Source organism: Halichoerus grypus, chromosome 10 (assembly GCF_964656455.1).
Source record: "Halichoerus grypus chromosome 10, mHalGry1.hap1.1, whole genome shotgun sequence".
Classification (NCBI taxonomy): Eukaryota; Metazoa; Chordata; class Mammalia; order Carnivora; family Phocidae; genus Halichoerus; species Halichoerus grypus.
Genome location: NC_135721.1, coordinates 138171387 through 138188925, shown reverse-complemented (window position 1 = coordinate 138188925; position 17539 = coordinate 138171387). Strand labels below are relative to the sequence as shown.

General features: G+C 55.3%; 1 protein-coding gene across 2 annotated transcripts; it reads left to right on the top strand.

Annotated features, from left to right (window-relative positions):
- Positions 1–1761: 1761 nt before the first annotated feature.
- Positions 1762–15749, top strand: YTHDF1 (YTH N6-methyladenosine RNA binding protein F1). Of its 2 annotated transcripts, XM_078057373.1 has the most exons (5): positions 1762–2058; positions 2227–2251; positions 3553–3632; positions 11290–12810; positions 14505–15749. In XM_078057373.1, the coding sequence occupies exons 1-5, from the start codon at positions 2032–2034 to the stop codon at positions 14529–14531; spliced, it is 1680 nt and encodes a 559-aa protein (XP_077913499.1). In that variant the 5' UTR covers positions 1762–2031; the 3' UTR covers positions 14532–15749. The 2 variants fall into 2 exon arrangements, with proteins under 2 accessions (XP_077913499.1, XP_077913500.1); XM_078057374.1 differs by lacking the exons at positions 1762–2058; positions 2227–2251; positions 3553–3632 and adding an exon at positions 5910–6002.
- Positions 15750–17539: the final 1790 nt, after the last annotated feature.

Below are 17539 nucleotides of genomic sequence, written 5' to 3'. Positions count from 1 at the left end.
GGGTGGACAGGTGTCCTCGTTTGCAGCCCCCCAAAGGCCAGTTGTTGGGCGAGCTATGTCCAGCCGCCAGGGGAGAGTTTGCTCCAGCCAGGTGGTCACCTGCACTCAGGGCCACCAGCCGTTAGGCCCCGCCCCCAGCTTGGATGAATCCACGCAGCCTCTTTTGGGAGCCATGGGCCACATCTGACACAGCGAATCCACCTGGGCGGGGATGCTCAGTACAGCCTGAGCCTGAACAGCCCAGGAATGACCTTGGGAGGGACGAGGGTAGCAGTGGGTGGTCACTATTAGCTTCAGGGAGATGCAGAGCTGTGTGCAGGGGACAGACAGACCCACGTGTACATGTGCAGTCCGGGTGGAGGGCTAGGGAGTGTGACTGCGGATGTCTCCCACCTTGTACCTTCAAGTACAAAGATGAGGTTTCGCCTTAGCCTGAGCTGCCCATGGCCCAAGTATATCAAGGTGCTGGACCCAGATTCATCTGCAGGGCATCACGTCTTCCTCGGGGCCTTGTGCCCAGCCTGCCTTTCCCATCCTTAGGTCAGACAGGGCCCCAGGGAGACCCAACGATGAGCAATGTGGCGTAGTGGACTCCCCCATGGCCCACCCACCTGCTGGTGCTATCTACACCTCCTCCTACAGCCGCCAGAGATGTTGTCTGGTACCCCACTGATCCTGTCTCTCCAGTGCCGGTGCAGTCTCTGAGCCTGTGTTGGGATCCCACTATGATCCTAGCAGTCTCCATCTACCCTGCTTAGTGCATAACCTGCCTGCTGGCATTCCCCTTGGCCCTGCTTTGGAGAGCGATCTTCTGATGCCCACCTGCCTGGCTCCCCACCGTGAACCAGCATTCTAGGCCTCTCTCCTTCAGCAGAACCTTGGGCTTGTGAAGGTTACTAGAGTGTGCAGGAGAGAGAATGGGGAAGGAAGAAGAGACCCATCTGGAAGCCAAGGTAGGAAGTGGCCACAGGGGCTCTGGAGCTGGGAGCAGGGTCCAGGCTGGGGGCCCTACACTGGGAGGGGTGGGGGTGAGTGAGGAATAGAACTGGACTCCTTTCAGGAAGTCGGAGCCAAGAGGGGCTGTCCATCCTTAAACAGAGACCAAAAAGCCCCGTGCCCCTCCTGGACTAGGGCACAGTGTGGGGCCGAACTCTTTTCCTCCCCATGGTGAAATTGGGGTCAAGACTCCAACATGCAAACTGGTGATAAACTAGAGACCCAAGAGGGCTCTGGAAAAGCAGGACCCTCAAGGAGGCCCAAGTACAGGGCTCCCCAGGAACAGCCGTTGCAGAAAGCAAGGACACAGACAAAACTTAGGAAGCCCGGAGGTGCAGCCCCAACGGCCGCAGAGCTCCGCTCAGGGTGCCCTCTGAGGAATGTCTGCGGGGCATCTGGGCTGAGCTGCAGGGTAGTCTGGGGTCCAGCCTGCCGTAAGCGGCTTTAGGTAGGTGGTCGTACTCGCCGGCTCAGCTGCTTCTTCAGACCTCGGGGATACGCACAAGGCGCCAGGGGCTGAGGCTGGAGGTGCTAGGCCCGGCAGGTGCACACGCGAGGAGCCCAGCCGCCACCCGCCGCTTCCCGCTCGGCCCCCCGTTGCCCGCCTGGAGGTCGCCCACGTGACTTCCCGGGCTCGCCCCGCCCCCGCCGCGCGATACCAAGACCCGGGCGCGAGATCCGTCCCGCCGGGCGATGGCGCGCAGGCGCGGCCGTGGCGGCCTGTCGGCGCTCCCGGCCTGCTCTGCGCGCGCTGACGTCGCGCAGCCTCGTCCCTCGCCGTCGCCGTCGCCGCCGCCGCCGCCGCCATTGGAGTCGGCTCCTCGTCAGTGCGTCCCGTCCAGGCTTGTTGCCCTGCGCCGCGCCCCGCGAGCGGCCCGCGCGCCCAGTAGTCGCCGCCGCCGCCGCGCGGCCGGCGCCCGGGGAGGAGGCGGCGGGCCCTGGGCCGCGAGAGCGCGGGTGACAGGCCCGGCCTCGCGGGGAGGCCCGAGCCGGCGGGCGCCTCGGCCCCGCGCCTCGCCGGGCTGTTCATGAAGCATGTCGGCCACCAGCGTGGACCCCCAGGTAGGGGCCGGGGGGCCGGGGGCGCGGGGCGTCGGGGACGCCGGTGACCGCGGGACCCGTTCGGGCCGGAGCGCGCCGCACGCCTGGGACGGGTGCTTGTGAATAACTTTGTGTTTCCCTCTTGCCCGGGTTCCGTCTGCGCGCACGTCCCGGCCTGCGGCGACACAGAGAACAAAAGGACAAGATAATAAAGGTAAGCCAGGTGGGCACGGGCTGTGCAGGTCCTGGAGTGGCGGAGGAGGGGCAGGAGCCCCCCGAGAGACAGCGGACGATGCGGGGGAAGGAGAGGTCCAGGAAGGGCATCTGGAACCGGAAACTTTTCTCCCGTGTGCTTCCGGGAGATAAAATTCTAGGTTGTAACATTTGGGGAGGTTTGACAGTCTGAAAACAGGGGCTTTTCAAGGAGAAGTAAATAAATGGGTGGTTAGAGTGATCCCCTCCTCCCCACTGCAGGAGGGCGGATCGGAGTGGGGGAGGGGAGGCGGCGGCGGGGGGGGGGGGGCGCTGGCTGGCTGCAGGCGCGCTGGGCGGCTCTGGGGCCACCCTGCCAGCTAGCTCGGGACCCCAGCAGTGACAGCCCTTGCTTTCTGAGTCTCCGGTCATCTCTTGTGATTTTGTGGCTTCGGATAAACCCCCAAAACTCACTCTGGTGCAAACCCGTAAGTGACACTTGGTGTTTACTGGGTAGACGGTTTTTAACCAGTGTGTGTTACTCGGGTGTAACCAAATATGGTTCATCATGTTTTAAGATTGGAAACGGCCCAACACTTTATTTACCTTTGCTTTCCTTTTTTGGCTGAGCATTGTAACAGTGGAAAGTAAGTGGAGAGCGGGACAGCAATGAGTCCAGAAACGTCATTCTTACAGCCCCTCCCAGCTGTGCTGGAAGCCCCCGGGGTCTCTGTCCTGCACACTGGGGCCTGTGGAAGCGCCCATCTCTGTTTGGCCTACGTGGTCTTCCCAGACCACACCGCCTTTACCGGAACCCAGTTACAAGTGCCTTGCGTTATTTTGTCTGCACTTGTATCCTGTCAACTTCTACCAAATTATGACTAAATCTTTATCACAAACAATCAAAATTGGGACGCCTGGGTGGCTCAGATGGTTGGGCGTCTGCCTTCGGCTCAGGTCATGGTCCCAGGGTCCTGGGATCGAGCCCCACATCGGGCTCCTGGTTCAGCGGGGAGCCTGCTTCTCCCTCTCCCTCTGCCTCTCTCCCTGCTCATGCTCTCTCTCTCTCTCTGTGTCTCAAATGAGTAAATAAAATTTTTTAAAAAAAATTCTAAAAAATTCTAAAAAATCAAAATTATCAGAAGTTCTGCATCACCATTGTAGGTAGTTATGTAAATATCAGTGGGATATTGATCATGTTCTTTTTTAAATAAAAGCAACTTCTAGGAATTGATGGATGTAGATTTTACAGCTTTTGATTTCTATGCTTAGAAGTGATTTTTTTTTAATTCAAAGATAATATTTTTCAATTTCTTCTTCTAGTACAAAATGGTTCTTTGCATCAGAAGGATACGGTCCATGACAATGACTTTGAGCCCTACCTTTCTGGACAGTCAAATCAGGTGAGTTGTTGTTGTTGTTGTTTTTAATAACCTACTTTCTATGTTAGTTTTTCTTGAGTTTTGTAACGCACCTTTAGTGTTACGTTTCTGACTTTATTATCCTAACAACCAAGAAACACAATATAAAATATTAGAAGTAACATGCTGACGACTTGCTTGGACGAGTAGCCTTGAGCTACACGTGGGGCATGGGTGGGGCTGGTGTGCTCTCCGGAGGAAGCAGTGTCTCATGGGGGCGGTATGCACGTGGACTTCTGTTGGCCTCAGCATTGGTGACTTAGTGATGCACTGCTTTCGACAGAGTGGAGGTGTGCGGAGTTCTTTGAAATTTCCTGGTGAGTTGTTTTGGCTCTGGGCATTAGAATTGTGGTGTAGGAGAGCATCTAAGAACCAAGCTCTGGAGTCAGACTTTGGCCTTGGGTTCAAATCTTTGCTCCATCGCTGACTCCATGACACTTCCTTAGGTGGCTTGCCTTCTCTGTGTCTCAGGTCCCTTTTCTGTAGAACTGGTTGTGGTAACTGCTCACATAAAATTGTTAGGAGGGTAACGGGAGGTGGGCCACGTGAAGCTCCAGCTGGTAGCTGTGCAGGCCCCGGTAGGTCACAGCTGCCCGTTTCTTAGGTACTTGGCACTACAGATGTCTTGGACTGGAACATTCTTTGAGGTGTGTGTGTTGTAGGGTGTTTAGCAGCCTTCCTGGCCTTCATCCACAAGATGCCATGAGTAACTGACTCCCCGACACACACACCAGCGGGACAACCAGAAATGTCTCGGCAGTGTCTCCTGGGGGCCGGCTTGCCCTTGTTAAAACCACCGGGCTAGTTGAAGTGTAGGTTTAAGCATGATGTCTACCACTTTTTTTTTTTTTTTTTTTTTTTGAGAGAGAATGAGAGAGAGAGCACGAGAGGGGGGAGGGTCAGAGGGTGAAGCAGACTCCCTGCTGAGCAGGGAGCCTGATGCGGGACTCGATCCAGGGACTCCAGGATCATGACCTGAGCCGAAGGCAGTCGCTTGACCAACTGAGCCACCCAGGCGCCCCATGATGTCTACCACTTTTTTTTTTTTTTTTTTAAAGATTTTATTTATTTATTTGACAGAGAGAGACATAGTGAGAGCAGGAACACAAGCAGGGGGAGTGGGAGAGGGAGAAGCAGGCTTCCCGCAGAGCAGGGAGCCCGATGTGGGACTCGATCCCAGGATCCTGGGATCATGACCTGAGCTGAAGGCAGACGCTTAACGACTGAGCCACCCAGGCGCCCTGTCTACCACTTTTTAAATGTACTATGTTTGTTTGCTTTAGAATGAAACCAAGTTTAGCCTCTTCTTGCAGAGGAATAAAGTTACTTTGCCTCTTTTTTTTTCCTAGTCTGCTCTTATCTAAAGTGTCTTAGAACTTAGAACTTTTCCCCATCTTTGTCCTTCTTATTGCATTGAGCAGGTCAGCAGCAAAAGCACCCAGGAGACTCTTTATAGAGCCCCCCCCCCCCCCACCCAAGAATCCGCCCTCCTCTGGGCAGGACCAGGTGCTGCAGAGGAGAACTGCCCTGGCCTCAGCGATGCATTGCCAGAGACAATGGCAGGCAGTTAAATGGACTTATTTTATCTTGGTATCTTATTTGTTCCTTACGTGATTTGACTATCATAGCAGTAGTGTGTTCTAAGTTTTAACCAGAGAAAAGTGGTGGGGGGATTGCTTCAAATACACTTGAAATGTTTTTATAAGGCAGGAGCTTTCATGTTAATTGGGAGGCCTTGGTTGGAAGTGGAGCAGATGATTTTCCGTCAGGAGGGTAGTTACAGCTGTTCACCCTGGGGAAGCCAGCTGCGAAGACCGCTTTAGGTAGACGCTCCGTGAACAGCCATAAAACAGTCGCTGTTTGTCCCGGCTGTTAGCGTGTGTAGTTTTCAGCAAGATGGTTAATCAGCACATTGCTTAAGAGTAAATCCACGTTCTTGGCTGCGAACAGGTTTTCCAGGAACACCCCACTGTTGGAGTGTAGGAAGCAGGTAACACCGGAGAGCTCTTAGGTCCTAATTCTCCTGGTCCTCTTGTTCTGTGGATGAAGAAGTGGGACCGGAGAGGCCTGGTTTGCCCAAGTGATGGAGCCAGTTTGTGGCAGAGCTCGGTTCCCCAGTGATGGGGTGGGGGTGGGGGGGACGTGTCTCTTCCCGCACACGGCAAGGGCTCCTTTTGTGCTTGTGTCTGTTACTCCTTTCTTCCTGGGGGGGGGGGGCACCATGCAGTGTGGCCTCCTTGCAGACAAGCCCCTGGGAATGGATGACACGTCCCGTTTTGGACTCTGCTGGTGAAGATTGCTGTTGAGGAAAGAAAGCGCCTGCATGCTGGTCGTCCGGGTCTCGGATTGAGGGTACGGCTGCTGCTGAGTGAGTGAGAGAAGTGGTTTGGGGGGCCGGGAGCCGCACGCCTGCAGTCGCCCGCCGTGTGCTCGTCTCGAGTGACGTGTCGATGAGCGACAGGCTGCACGTATGTGAAGGTGCACACGGTGACTCGTCCTGTGCGCGGCCACCACGGTGAAGGCGGTGGGTAGAGCCGGCAGCCCCGCGGTGCTTTGTGGTTTGTTTCACCCAGATGTTTGTAGTAGCAAGTTGGAGCCTCTTTCGGTTTTTTGTGTTTGAAGTTTTAATACCTGGGATGATTAGGAAAGTGTTTCAGAGCAGGCCTTTCAAGTTAATTTAACTTGGAATGCACTGTAACGGAAGTGTTGTCCTCGGGGCGGGTGATTTTTTTCCCCACAGAAAAGTCTCGGGACACTGCTTCTGGTGTGTTTTTTTCCTTCCTGGTTGCCCCCAGGACCATCCTACATTGACGTAGCAGCTCTGGGTCCCCATGTGTGACACGGAACACGTTTTAGTCAGCTTTAGGGAAGGGGGGAGGGAGAACCCTGGGGAGCAGAGGGGCTCTGGGTGGGGCTTTGGGGGAGGGGTTATGGAGGGGCTCTGGGTGGGGATTCTGGGGGAGGTGGCTCTGGGTGGGGATTCTGGGGGAGGGGCTCTGGGTGGGATTCTGGGCAAGGGGTTCTGGAGAAATTCTGGGGGCAGCATTCTGGGTGGGAATGCTGGGGGAGGAGGGGCCCTGGGTGGGGATTCTGGGGGAGGGGCCAGGCAGTGTGGGCACTGTGGGAGTTAAGCAAGGGCAGCTGGGACTACATACTCAGTTGTCAACAGATTCGTTTGCCTGGTCATGTGAGACAGGGACAGAAAGGAACAGGAGTAAACTTTCCTAGTTTTTTCTCAATAATTCAGTTGTGCTGTCAGTGTAATAGGACATGTTCACTTTATAGGAATGTTGTGTAAACTCTCCTGTTCCGAGTCTCAGTGCTGGTCGCTCGTAGTTGGTTTCAGCTCATCCTGAAGCATTGTTCTGGAAAGCCGTGCCAGCCGTCACCCCGGTGCAGGGAGGCCTGCTCTGCACGTGGAGCAGGACCACCTGAGTGCTAGCGGGGGGTGCTTTAGGGTCAGGGTGTCCTGGGCTCTCTGTGTCTCTTCATGGACCTGGTACGCCAGCTCTCAGAAGTTACCTCCTGGTTAAGTTGAAATCTGTACCTCCTTACGCTTTGCGGGGAGCTTTTGTCTGGCCTGGAGAGGTGTTTGGTTTATAAAGACAAACTTGTCTTGAAAATTGTGCTCAGCTGTCGCCCAGGGTTTCTGGCAGGTTGGGGGGTTTCACCCGGCAGTACAAAGCCAGGCTACACCGATGCCCTGTTGGTGGCCTATGTCACATGAAGAGCCCGTGAGCCCCGTGGCTTATGGCTCGCTCTGTGCTGGGCCGTCGTGGTGGGCTTGGGTGACAGGAGGGGCTGGCGAGGAGCGCATGGTCTTGTAGGCTGTAGCCTCCAGTGATGCCAGCCAGCCAGTGGGGACAGGTCATCACGGAATGCGGCTGGCGGGGCCTAGTGGTATCTTTGCGTACTTCTCGTTGTCTCCTTGCTCAAAACTACGTACCTCCAGCTGGAGACAAAGGCACACGTCCTCTGTGTCAGAAACCGGGCTCCCTGCACACAGCCCCACCAGGCGAGGGCCTGCAGCCACAGTCCCCTTGCTCAGGGACACACGCAGCCGGACCTGTATCCCCAGGGCTTCTGCCACGTGCACCTGCTGGGCCTCAGAGCTTCGTGCCCAGCATCTGCGTCCCTTTGATCCTTTCCCTGTTTACTTAATTTACTTAAGCTTCAGTTCTGGCCATTCAGAATGAGTTCCTTTTCTTCTTCTTTTAGTGTGGCTAAATGTTTTTAAGTATGAAAAAGTTTGAATTTTAGGGTAGATTATTGTGTTTTATTATGGTTTTTCAGTGAAAATGATGTAGGGATAATAGCCACTGACTTTGAAATCTGTGTTGTCTGGAGTGCCCATTTTTTTTATCATTTTGGATGTGGCTTCAAGGAAGCACCCGAAGAGTCCAGCGCCTGGCAGTGTCTTTTCTTACTTCTGTTGCCTAATCTTGCCCTGAAGATGTGTCAGCCTCCCTCTTTTGAGGTCCTGTATTTTACCAAAGGCTACGTGTAGAATGTGTGTGAGAGCATCGGTCAGCGTGGTGGTTTTACCTGTGTTGTCCTTACGGAGATTTGTCGCGTGGCCGACATGCTGAGGGAAAGCCCGGCGTGTGTTTGCACTCCTCAGCGTGTGCGCCTGCATCCCTGGTACCTGGACTTCTCTTTGGCAGCCCTGGGTGCACAGCGGGCTGAGTAGGCTGCTTGTTTGGTGTCAACGAGCTAGGCTGAGCCATGGTCAGTGGCAGTGTGTCCGTTGGGAGCAAGCGTTCCGGGCTGCGTCTGGCCTTGTTCGGGGTGGGGCCCCGTCAGTGGGGGTCACATTCCAGATCACCTTCACAAGTGAGTAGAATGTCAGTTTTTCTGGAAGTTGAGGCTGGAGCCATCGGCCCCAACGCATTGCAGACGGACCAACAGACTGACCGGGGCCACTGGGAGGGGAGTGTGTGGTCCAGAGAGCAAGTAAGGGGGTGAACACATCCAGGTCTTCTTACAGGATGAATGACTGACTTCACAGAGTTTTGCAGACTGATTTGTTGCTTGGCTTTCAGAGCTTCGAAAGAAAGATGACCGGTGTAGCAGGAAATAGCTGCCGGTCAGATGGGGTATAGGCAGAAGGTAGGCTCACACACACGGCCTGCCAGGCGCCCCTCGTGCCCCGGTGAGGATGGGCAGCGTTGGGAGGAGGCGGGCAGGGCTGGCATGGAGCCCAGCTCCTGGGTGTTGGTGGTGGGCTGCTCGGGGAGTGCCAGGGCCTGTGCAGAGGAGGACCATGTGAATGCTAGTGCAGGGTGCACTGCGGTGCCCGGTGGCTCAGCTCCTGGTGGGCCTGCAGCCACCCGTGGACGCTCTCGCTGCAGGACCGCTCCTTCATCTGGCAACCAGAAGTGAGTCTTCGTTGCTTTCGCTATAAGAACATAGTGCTCAAAAAAACAACAACAACATAGTGCTCAGGGGGGAGGGGGTTGAGTCCTCATAGCCAGGGCTGACCCTTCGCTCGCAGACACACCCTTGCCTCCGTCTGCCTCCGGAGCAGAGATGCGGGATTCAGGGGATACCGACTGGGTTGATTTGTCTTTGCCCTGGACAGTCCTGCTTCCGTGGAAGCCACTGAGAACCGCCTCTGCACAGCGGGGTTTGTGGGACTGGAATGCTAGGTTTCTCCACTCACCAGTAGGACTTTAAGTGGTTACTGTAACATACGTTGTTTCGGGTCTTAAGTTATGTCCTGTTGTGGTTAAGAGTTAAGTGTGAGTCACGAGTGAGGTACCGACCCTGTGGGAGTCCCGTGCAGAGAGCACCTGGAGTCTCGTGAACTGTCTTTGGATGCTGAGGTCCAGCGACCAAGGCTTTGGTCCGTGGGGCTGCCCCTCACCTCGCAGAGCATGTCCTCTGCCCAGACCTGGTGATTTGCTCTCTCTCTCGATTGGCCCCTTCAAGAGGCTTCTTTGAGGGCCCAGGTTGGGTGCGGGCAAACTGAGGGAGAGGTTATAGGAAAGGGGCCAGAATCACTGAAATCCTTTCAAGGGAGGGTAGCTCCAGCTGTTCCGAGGCTTGTAGAACATTGATGGTGGCCATTTGTTGTCTTTTTTTTTTTTTTTTTAAACTTCCTGAGCATCTTAAGGATTTTTGTTGCAGGGGAAATAGTTAATTGCATTTTAAAAACTGATTTTGGAATAGTCTGCTGTCAAGGGGAGCAGCGAACAGGAAGGAACTGTGATGCTTGAAGCCCCATGAATCCTAGATGGGACAGGGAGGGGGGAGGTGGCCGTGGAGACTGGCAGCCAGGGGGCTGGGTCACCACAGTCGTGTATTGTGCTGGGACTGCTGGGGGAGCAGCCTGTTCTCCATAGGGTCCTCTGGGGGTCTGCAGAGTTACTCCGCGTTCCCATTGCAGGGAAGCAGAGATGCTTGCTTGTCTGGCACTCCAGCCCCCCGTGGCTGCCTCAGCCCAGCTCCCACCTTGGCGGTCCCTGGGACTGGAGGTGGCAGCAGACCCCCTGTGCCAGCCGGGGCAGCAGGTGTTCTCACCTGAAGATAGGTGTGGGGTTGGAGGAGGAGGAGGAGGTCTCTAGCCAGTGCTCTCCATGTAGAACTTTCTGGTTATTTGGGGTGGAAGGTAGGGGAGAGGATGGGGACCAGTCAGAAGATGGTGTCACAGACTGGGAAGCTTGCCGCTGCTCCCCACTCTTGTTTTCCTTTGCAGCCTTTCCACTTTTAGGTCAGCTGCCCTGGGTGGGAAGCCTCCCGCCCAACACCCCCCAGCACTCACGCCCCACAGGAAACCATTTAAGTCACCCACAGTGGCATGGCCTGGGGGGCCCAGTTCTGGCCAGACCCCCAGTGAGTCTCTCCCCAAGGAGGCGCCTTGTCAGAACTGCTGACCCCAGGTGTAAATCTGCGCCCTGGGCCGGCTTCCAGAAACTCTGAGATGAGCCCCTGCTGCCTCGAGGGGCGGTCTGGCTGCCACACAGGTGGTTCCTCAGTCAGGGACCCCAGGTTTGGTTGGAGCCCGATGTGAGGGCCTCTGCGGCTCAGAGAGCAGGGAGGACACAGAGTTGTGGTGAAGGAGCTGTCAGAGCCACTGTGAGAGCCCAAGGCGACGCCCAGGACAGGGTGGGGATGTGGGATGGCGAGACCCCTTTGGACTCGGAAGAGGGGGTGGGCTGTCAGGAGAGGCGTGTGGGAAAGGGTATTGCGGGGCGGGGGGGGACACCCTGGGCGTGTTGAGCGGTCAGCTTGAGACCAGGCTGTGGGGCGAGTGTCCCTGAGCACCCCAGCTTGTCCTGCAGCTCGGAACCTCTCGTTGCCTGTGAAGCCGTCCTCACCTTCAGTGCTGCCTGTGCTGTCGTGTGCGGGTCAGCACCACTGCCAGCCGGATGGGTCCGCTCCTTGGGGGGGGGGAGGGGACTGCCGAGTAGACCGCAGACAGCCAGTGGTAGTGGCTGAGCCTGGTCACGTCAGCTGGACCCAGGACGTTGCAGACGGACACCGGGCTTCTCTCAGTCCTGGCTTTGTTCTCAGTCGGTGCTCTTAGCCTTCCCGTCGGCAGGGACGGTGCTCTGAAGTCAGCCTGTACTTACGTAGGAAATCCCCTCCGGCTTGTGCCTTGAAAGCAGTCTAACTCATCCCGTGCTTGTTTCCCCAGAGTAACAGTTACCCCTCCATGGCGGATCCTTACCTGTCCAGCTATTACCCACCGTCCATCGGATTTCCTTACTCCCTCAATGAGGCACCCTGGTCTACCGGAGGGGACCCTCCGATCCCATACCTCACCACCTATGGACAGCTCAGTAACGGAGACCATCATTTTATGCATGATGCTGTTTTTGGGCAGCCTGGGGGCCTGGGGAACAACATCTATCAGCACAGGTTTAATTTTTTCCCCGAAAACCCTGCCTTCTCAGCCTGGGGGACAAGTGGGTCTCAGGGGCAGCAGGCTCAGAGCTCCGCGTATGGGAGCAGCTACACTTACCCACCAAGCTCTCTGGGTGGCACGATTGTGGATGGGCAGACGGGCTTTCACAGTGACACCCTCAACAAGGCCCCTGGAATGAACAGCCTGGAGCAGGGCATGGTGGGCCTGAAGATCGGGGATGTCACCACCTCTGCCGTCAAGACTGTGGGGTCAGTCGTTAGCAGTGTGGCGATGACTGGTGTCCTTTCTGGCAATGGTGGGACAAGCGTAAATATGCCAGTTTCAAAGCCGACCTCGTGGGCTGCCATTGCCAGCAAGCCGGCAAAACCACAGCCGAAAATGAAAGCAAAGAGCGGACCTGTAATCGGGGCTGCCCTGCCCCCTCCACCGATAAAGCATAACATGGACATTGGCACCTGGGACAACAAGGGGCCCATGCCCAAGGCTCCGGCCCCCCAGCAGGCTCCAGCCCCCCAGTCTGCCCCCCAGTCCCAGCCGGTTGTGCAGCCTCTTCCCGCTCAGCCTCCCCCTTTGGCCCAACCACAGTATCCGAACCCTCAGCAGCCACCCCAAACCCGCTGGGTCGCCCCTCGCAACAGAAATGTGGCATTTGGGCAGAGTGGAGGGACTGGCGGTGATGGTAACTCTCCTGGAAATGCCCAGCCTAATTCTGCCCCCACCGTGGAGTCCCACCCCGTTCTTGAGAAACTGAAAGCTGCCCACAGCTATAACCCTAAAGAGTTTGATTGGAATCTTAAAAGCGGACGTGTGTTCATCATAAAAAGCTACTCTGAGGACGACATCCACCGCTCCATCAAGTACTCCATCTGGTGCAGCACCGAGCATGGCAACAAGCGTCTGGACGGTGCGTTCCGCGCCGCGAGCAGCAAGGGGCCGGTGTACCTGCTTTTCAGCGTCAACGGGAGCGGGCACTTCTGCGGGGTGGCGGAGATGAGGTCGCCCGTGGACTACGGCACGAGCGCTGGGGTCTGGTCTCAGGACAAGTGGAAGGGCAAGTTCGACGTGAAGTGGATCTTCGTCAAGGACGTGCCCAACAACCAGCTCCGGCACATCAGGCTGGAGAACAATGACAACAAGCCGGTCACCAACTCCCGCGACACCCAGGAGGTGCCCTTAGAAAAAGCAAAGCAAGTGCTGAAAATTATTGCTTCCTACAAGCACACAACCTCCATCTTTGACGACTTTTCTCACTATGAGAAGCGCCAGGAGGAGGAGGAGGTGGTGCGCAAGGTGAGTCTGGCTTCCTCAGACACGGGCTCTGGAGGCCCCAGGCCAGAGCCGAGGCTGAAGGCCGTGCGCACTGGGTGGGGCCCGGGGACTGCCAGTTCCCAGTGGCCTGCAGCAGGGGCAGTACGGTCCTGGGAGGGTGTGGGCAGCAGCATTTGCGCTTCCCAAGCATGGTCCCCAGCAGTGATGTGTAAGTGGAATGTCACTACGTAACTTTTCCGTTTTAAGAGAACATAATGATCGGGACCACAGTGCACAGCCTCTGTCAGGAACACTTAGGAATGACATTTCTGTGGCACTGGGGTGGACCAGCGGGGCTGTTGGGGCTGCAGGCCCTGCCCTCAGCGGGCGGGAAGCCCTGGTCTAGAGGCCGTTGCTTCTTTCTCCCTCAGAAACCCAGTGTCTTAGTCTGGAACTCTGCATCTAGGTGGTAAAGAGCTGGGGGTGGGGGGGGGTAACAGTGAGCATCTGGAACCCAGAGTGCAAGCCTCGTAGTGGGCCGTGAGGTTGGCTCCGTTTCCCGCCCTGTGACCGAGGAAGTCCCAAGCCTGAGCTGGCGAAGCCCACGGGAGTGACTGTGTGCTGTAGGAGAACAGGGCTCAGACGCCTGTGAGCTGGCCCAGAAGTGGGAAGAATGACAGCGTAACACACTTTGTAAAGCTGGTTTGTCTGAGAGAGTTCATCCCGAGTTTTGCTGTGCTTTTCTGATATTAAAATATCCTTTTCTTAAGCTTCGGTTGACAGTAGATGGGTTTACGGCCCGTTTTAGCTGAAAGGCACGTAATGGGGCCCATAGATAACAGTGCTGTTTGCGGTTTTAGAAGCTACACCTGCTACAGCAAGTTTGTAAGACGTGAAGATGACTTGGTCCCTCGTTCATTGTAGTGGGAAAGAGAGGGGCTTGTCATTACTTCCAGTTAGTGAGAGTCTGTGTTCTAACTCTTTTAGGTATAAAATAAAATACTGAATTGCTGACTTCACAGGGCTAGAGCAGAGGTCATTGGTGATGAAGCTGAAGACCCTTGGTGGGTTTTAGGCAGCTCCTGTGCATGGCTGTGGTTTGTCTTAGATCCTGTGGCACTTGGGTCTTTTCCCGAAGCTCAGTAGGTTCTGGAAGTTGTTTGAGGTTAGGGGTAAATTTCTGCCCATGACCCGGTTGGTGTTTTAAGGTTCTAGGGTCCTAAACGTACGTTAGCGAGTGGGGTTTGGGAAGAGGAAGTCTTTGAGTTGGTCCATGGAGTCCTGCCTGCAGGCAGACTGAGGCCGTTCACGGCTTTGAGCTGTCCTCCAGTGAGCTCGAGAGGGAATTGAAATTCCACCAGAACACTGCCGGTGTGCTTCTTCTTAGACCCGTGTCTCCATGTCTCAGGCCGAGTTTAATTGCAACATATTAAGGAAGGACCGACGGGGCTTCTGACCCTATTGATGAGAAGCCAGACAGGCAGACGTGGGGAGAGGTGGGTCTGTGTGTGAGGGGAAGCACACCTGGCCGGAGGGGCCTTGCCTCGAGCAGGTGGATGCCGTGGGTGGGTGGCTCTCGGAGGCCTGGTCCCCGTGCTGCCATGGCCTGGCCAGTGCCGGCGGGGTGCACCGGTCCCAGGCAGGGCCACAGCCCACCGGGCAGCCTGGGACCTCGCTTCTGAGGGAGTGTGTGTGGCATGTTCACTCAGTTTGTTAAACTCTTTTTCTTTTTACAGGAACGGCAGAGTCGAAACAAACAATAGGGATGAACCGGCATCTTCTGTGTTCTGACATTTGACTGAAAAAGTTTAAGAACGTGTGCTTGGTGCTGTTGTCTTGTGCAGGGCCTGACTCGTTGCATCTTTATGCTCTTTGTCTTTTATTTTTGCCCAGATGGATCTGCGTTCATTTGTATTTTTCTATGTATTATAGTATTACAGAGCTCACTAATAAAGGAATGTGTTTTGTCCGCTTATCAGTCAGACCTAACGTGAAACACAAGCACCCTTCACGACAGAACAGAAAACCTCATACGTCCCAAAGGTTCTCTTGTTGTTTGGCAGAAGTTATGTTCTTACTCTGAGTCACTGTCACTTAACATCTTTATAGGGGACTTTCTCACCCTTTCTTACTTTCTAGCAAACATGAGAAACCATGGCTTGTTTTGTCATTTACTGTATTCTGTTAAAATACTTTTCAAAATGCTGAAATCAACAGGTTAATGATCACCTTGTTTGGCCAGTTTGCTATTTTTATTGCCCATTATCTGTCTAAAATGCTAGTCTGTCCACTTGATTTTTCTACTAGACAGAAAGATAGATTTGAGTTTTTCAGATTCGGTGAGCATGCTGTGTTGGCGCGGAGTGTCCCTCGCGGCTCCTCGACCCCGGCGGGGCGGATGTGGGGTGGCCGGCGGAGGCCTGGGCTCAGCGGTCAGCCGGGCTCAGCTGTGTGCGGCCATCCTGACCCGGCTCTTGACTTGCGAATCCCAGTGCCGTTCTGAGTTGTTTACCCACGACGCTGAGCTTCCCACGTAGAACCTCCAGTGCAGCCGGTGCTGCGACTGTCCTTCCACGGTGTGCGGCGGGTTTCGTTTTCCTGTCGAAGGGGTGAAAAAAAAACAAAAACAAAAAACCTTTGAGAAACTGAGTTTGCTGTCCTGTGTTGTGGAATGAGGGACCTTGAAGAACTCGCTGCCCCCTGGAGTCTGACTCTAAGCATGAAAATGGTGCTCACGCCTGTCGCCCCAGCAGTCTGCACGCGCCCGTTGTAGGGGATCTGACTGTTTAGAGAGCAGGTACCTTCTGAAAACTATCTACTCCAAAAGACCCTCTGAGTTCAAGTTTAAGCTGTATTATTTAGACTTGTATTGAGAACGTGTCACTCTCTGAACTGTTACCGCCTGTACGGAGTCACGGACAACATCGGATAACTTTTCCTCTGGAGAATACAAGCCTTAATAAACAATACCTATTTAGCAAGTCTGCTGTCCTGTCGTTCTTAGCTGCGTCTGAGACGCCGTCTCTGTTGTCTGCAGCAGGGAGCCAGTAATCCCCCGAAACCGCACAGTATCCTAACTTCACTCACCCTGCGCTATGCTTTGTGGAAAAGATTAAAGGAACTTTTTTCTTTTTTTTTTCAATTTTCTCCAGCCCAGTATGGGGCTTGAACTCAGGACCCTGAGATTAGGAGTTGCATGCTCTACTGACTGAGCCAGCCAGGCAACTTCGTGAAGATCCAGTTCTCACTCAGAGTTTGTAGTCCCCTCAACATACTGCAAGCCTTTTCAGACGTAAGCGAAGTTGCAGGAGTTCCGTGAGCGTCCTGCGTCCACTGCCCGGTTGCCCGCACTGACCTTCCTCCGTCCACTCGTCAGCCGCAGACACCAGCATGCTCTCCCTAAGTCAGCATGTGCATCAGGAAGTTTCATGCTTGGGGCGCCTGGGCGGCTCAGTCGGTGAAGCATCTGCCTTCGGCTTGGGTGATGATCCCGGGGTCCTGGGATCGAGCCCCACATCGGGCTCCCTGCTCCCCGGGGAGCCTGCTTCTCCTCCTCCCCGCTTGTGCTCTCTCTTGCTTCTCTTGCTATCTCTGTCTCTCTCAAATAAAATCCTTTTTAAAAAAGGAAGTTTAATGCTTGTACAGTTTGTTTTACTGTTGCAGTAAAATTTACAGACAGATGCAGAAACCTTAAAAGTTTTGAAGTTTGAGATAGAGTTAAGGACACAGGACGTGAGCAGCACCCCAGAACACTTTCTCCCGTGCTTTCCTGGGTGCATGCCCCACCAGGACCCGGTTGTCGTTGTGTGGGCATGGCAGGTGAACACAGGAAGCCCAGCCCTGCGCCCTGCCAGGTTGAGCTGGAGATTTTCCACTCCCCACCTGGTGAGTATTCTGCCTGTACAAATGCAGTTCTGTTTGCTCAGAATGATTTCTCGGATTTTACTTTGGAAAGTGAGCATCAGACCTTGGGTGCCGTTTTCTTCCGTGTGCTTGGCCACTGGGCTCCCTTAAAAGATTCAGTGGTCCCTAGCTTGCAAGATGACTGGCTGAGCAGCGCCCCCACCTTCCGTTGGGGTTGAAGCAACAGAGGGCCCAGGGCTTTCATGGGCATGCAAGGAGGGGCCGGCTGTTCGTTACTGAGAAGCAGGGGCTGGGACGGCCACTCGGTTTGTCTATGAGATCAGTTCCTTAGATGTCACCGAGTAGGAAGGCTCCCTCCAAACCCTGCCAGCTGGACTGGCCCCTGGGAGTGGAGGTCAGGGGCTGCAGACCGCTGGCTGGCGGGGGAGGGAATCACATCCAAGGAAGGAAAGAACGTGTGTGTTGTGGCGGGGAAGGGCTGTAGGGGTGCGTGCACTTCTAAGCAGGACAGGTTTTGCTTATAAAGGGCTGCATGATGTTAGTATCTGCCCCCCAAGCCAACCGAGTCAGCTCTAGCCTTTACCCAAAGGCACGCCATTCACAGGTGACTCTTGTGTGTGGGCATTTAGCTGACGAGAGGGAGTCCCGGAGAGAACGCTGGCTGGACCTGCCTGCCGGTGGCTTCTCCCCAGCTGGGGTTCTGTACCACCTCGCGTGCCTCATGGTCCGAGATCGAGGAGCTCCTCTCCCTCCAGTGGGATGAGGGCAGGTCACTTGCTCAGTTTCCTAGCTGTGGTCAGGGAGTGGGGCCCTTGTTGGGCCTGTGAGGGCGAGCACTGTGGGCAAGCGGCAGGGCCCCTGGGCCTGCACGATGGTCGTGCAGATAAACTTCGCCTCTCCCTGTTCC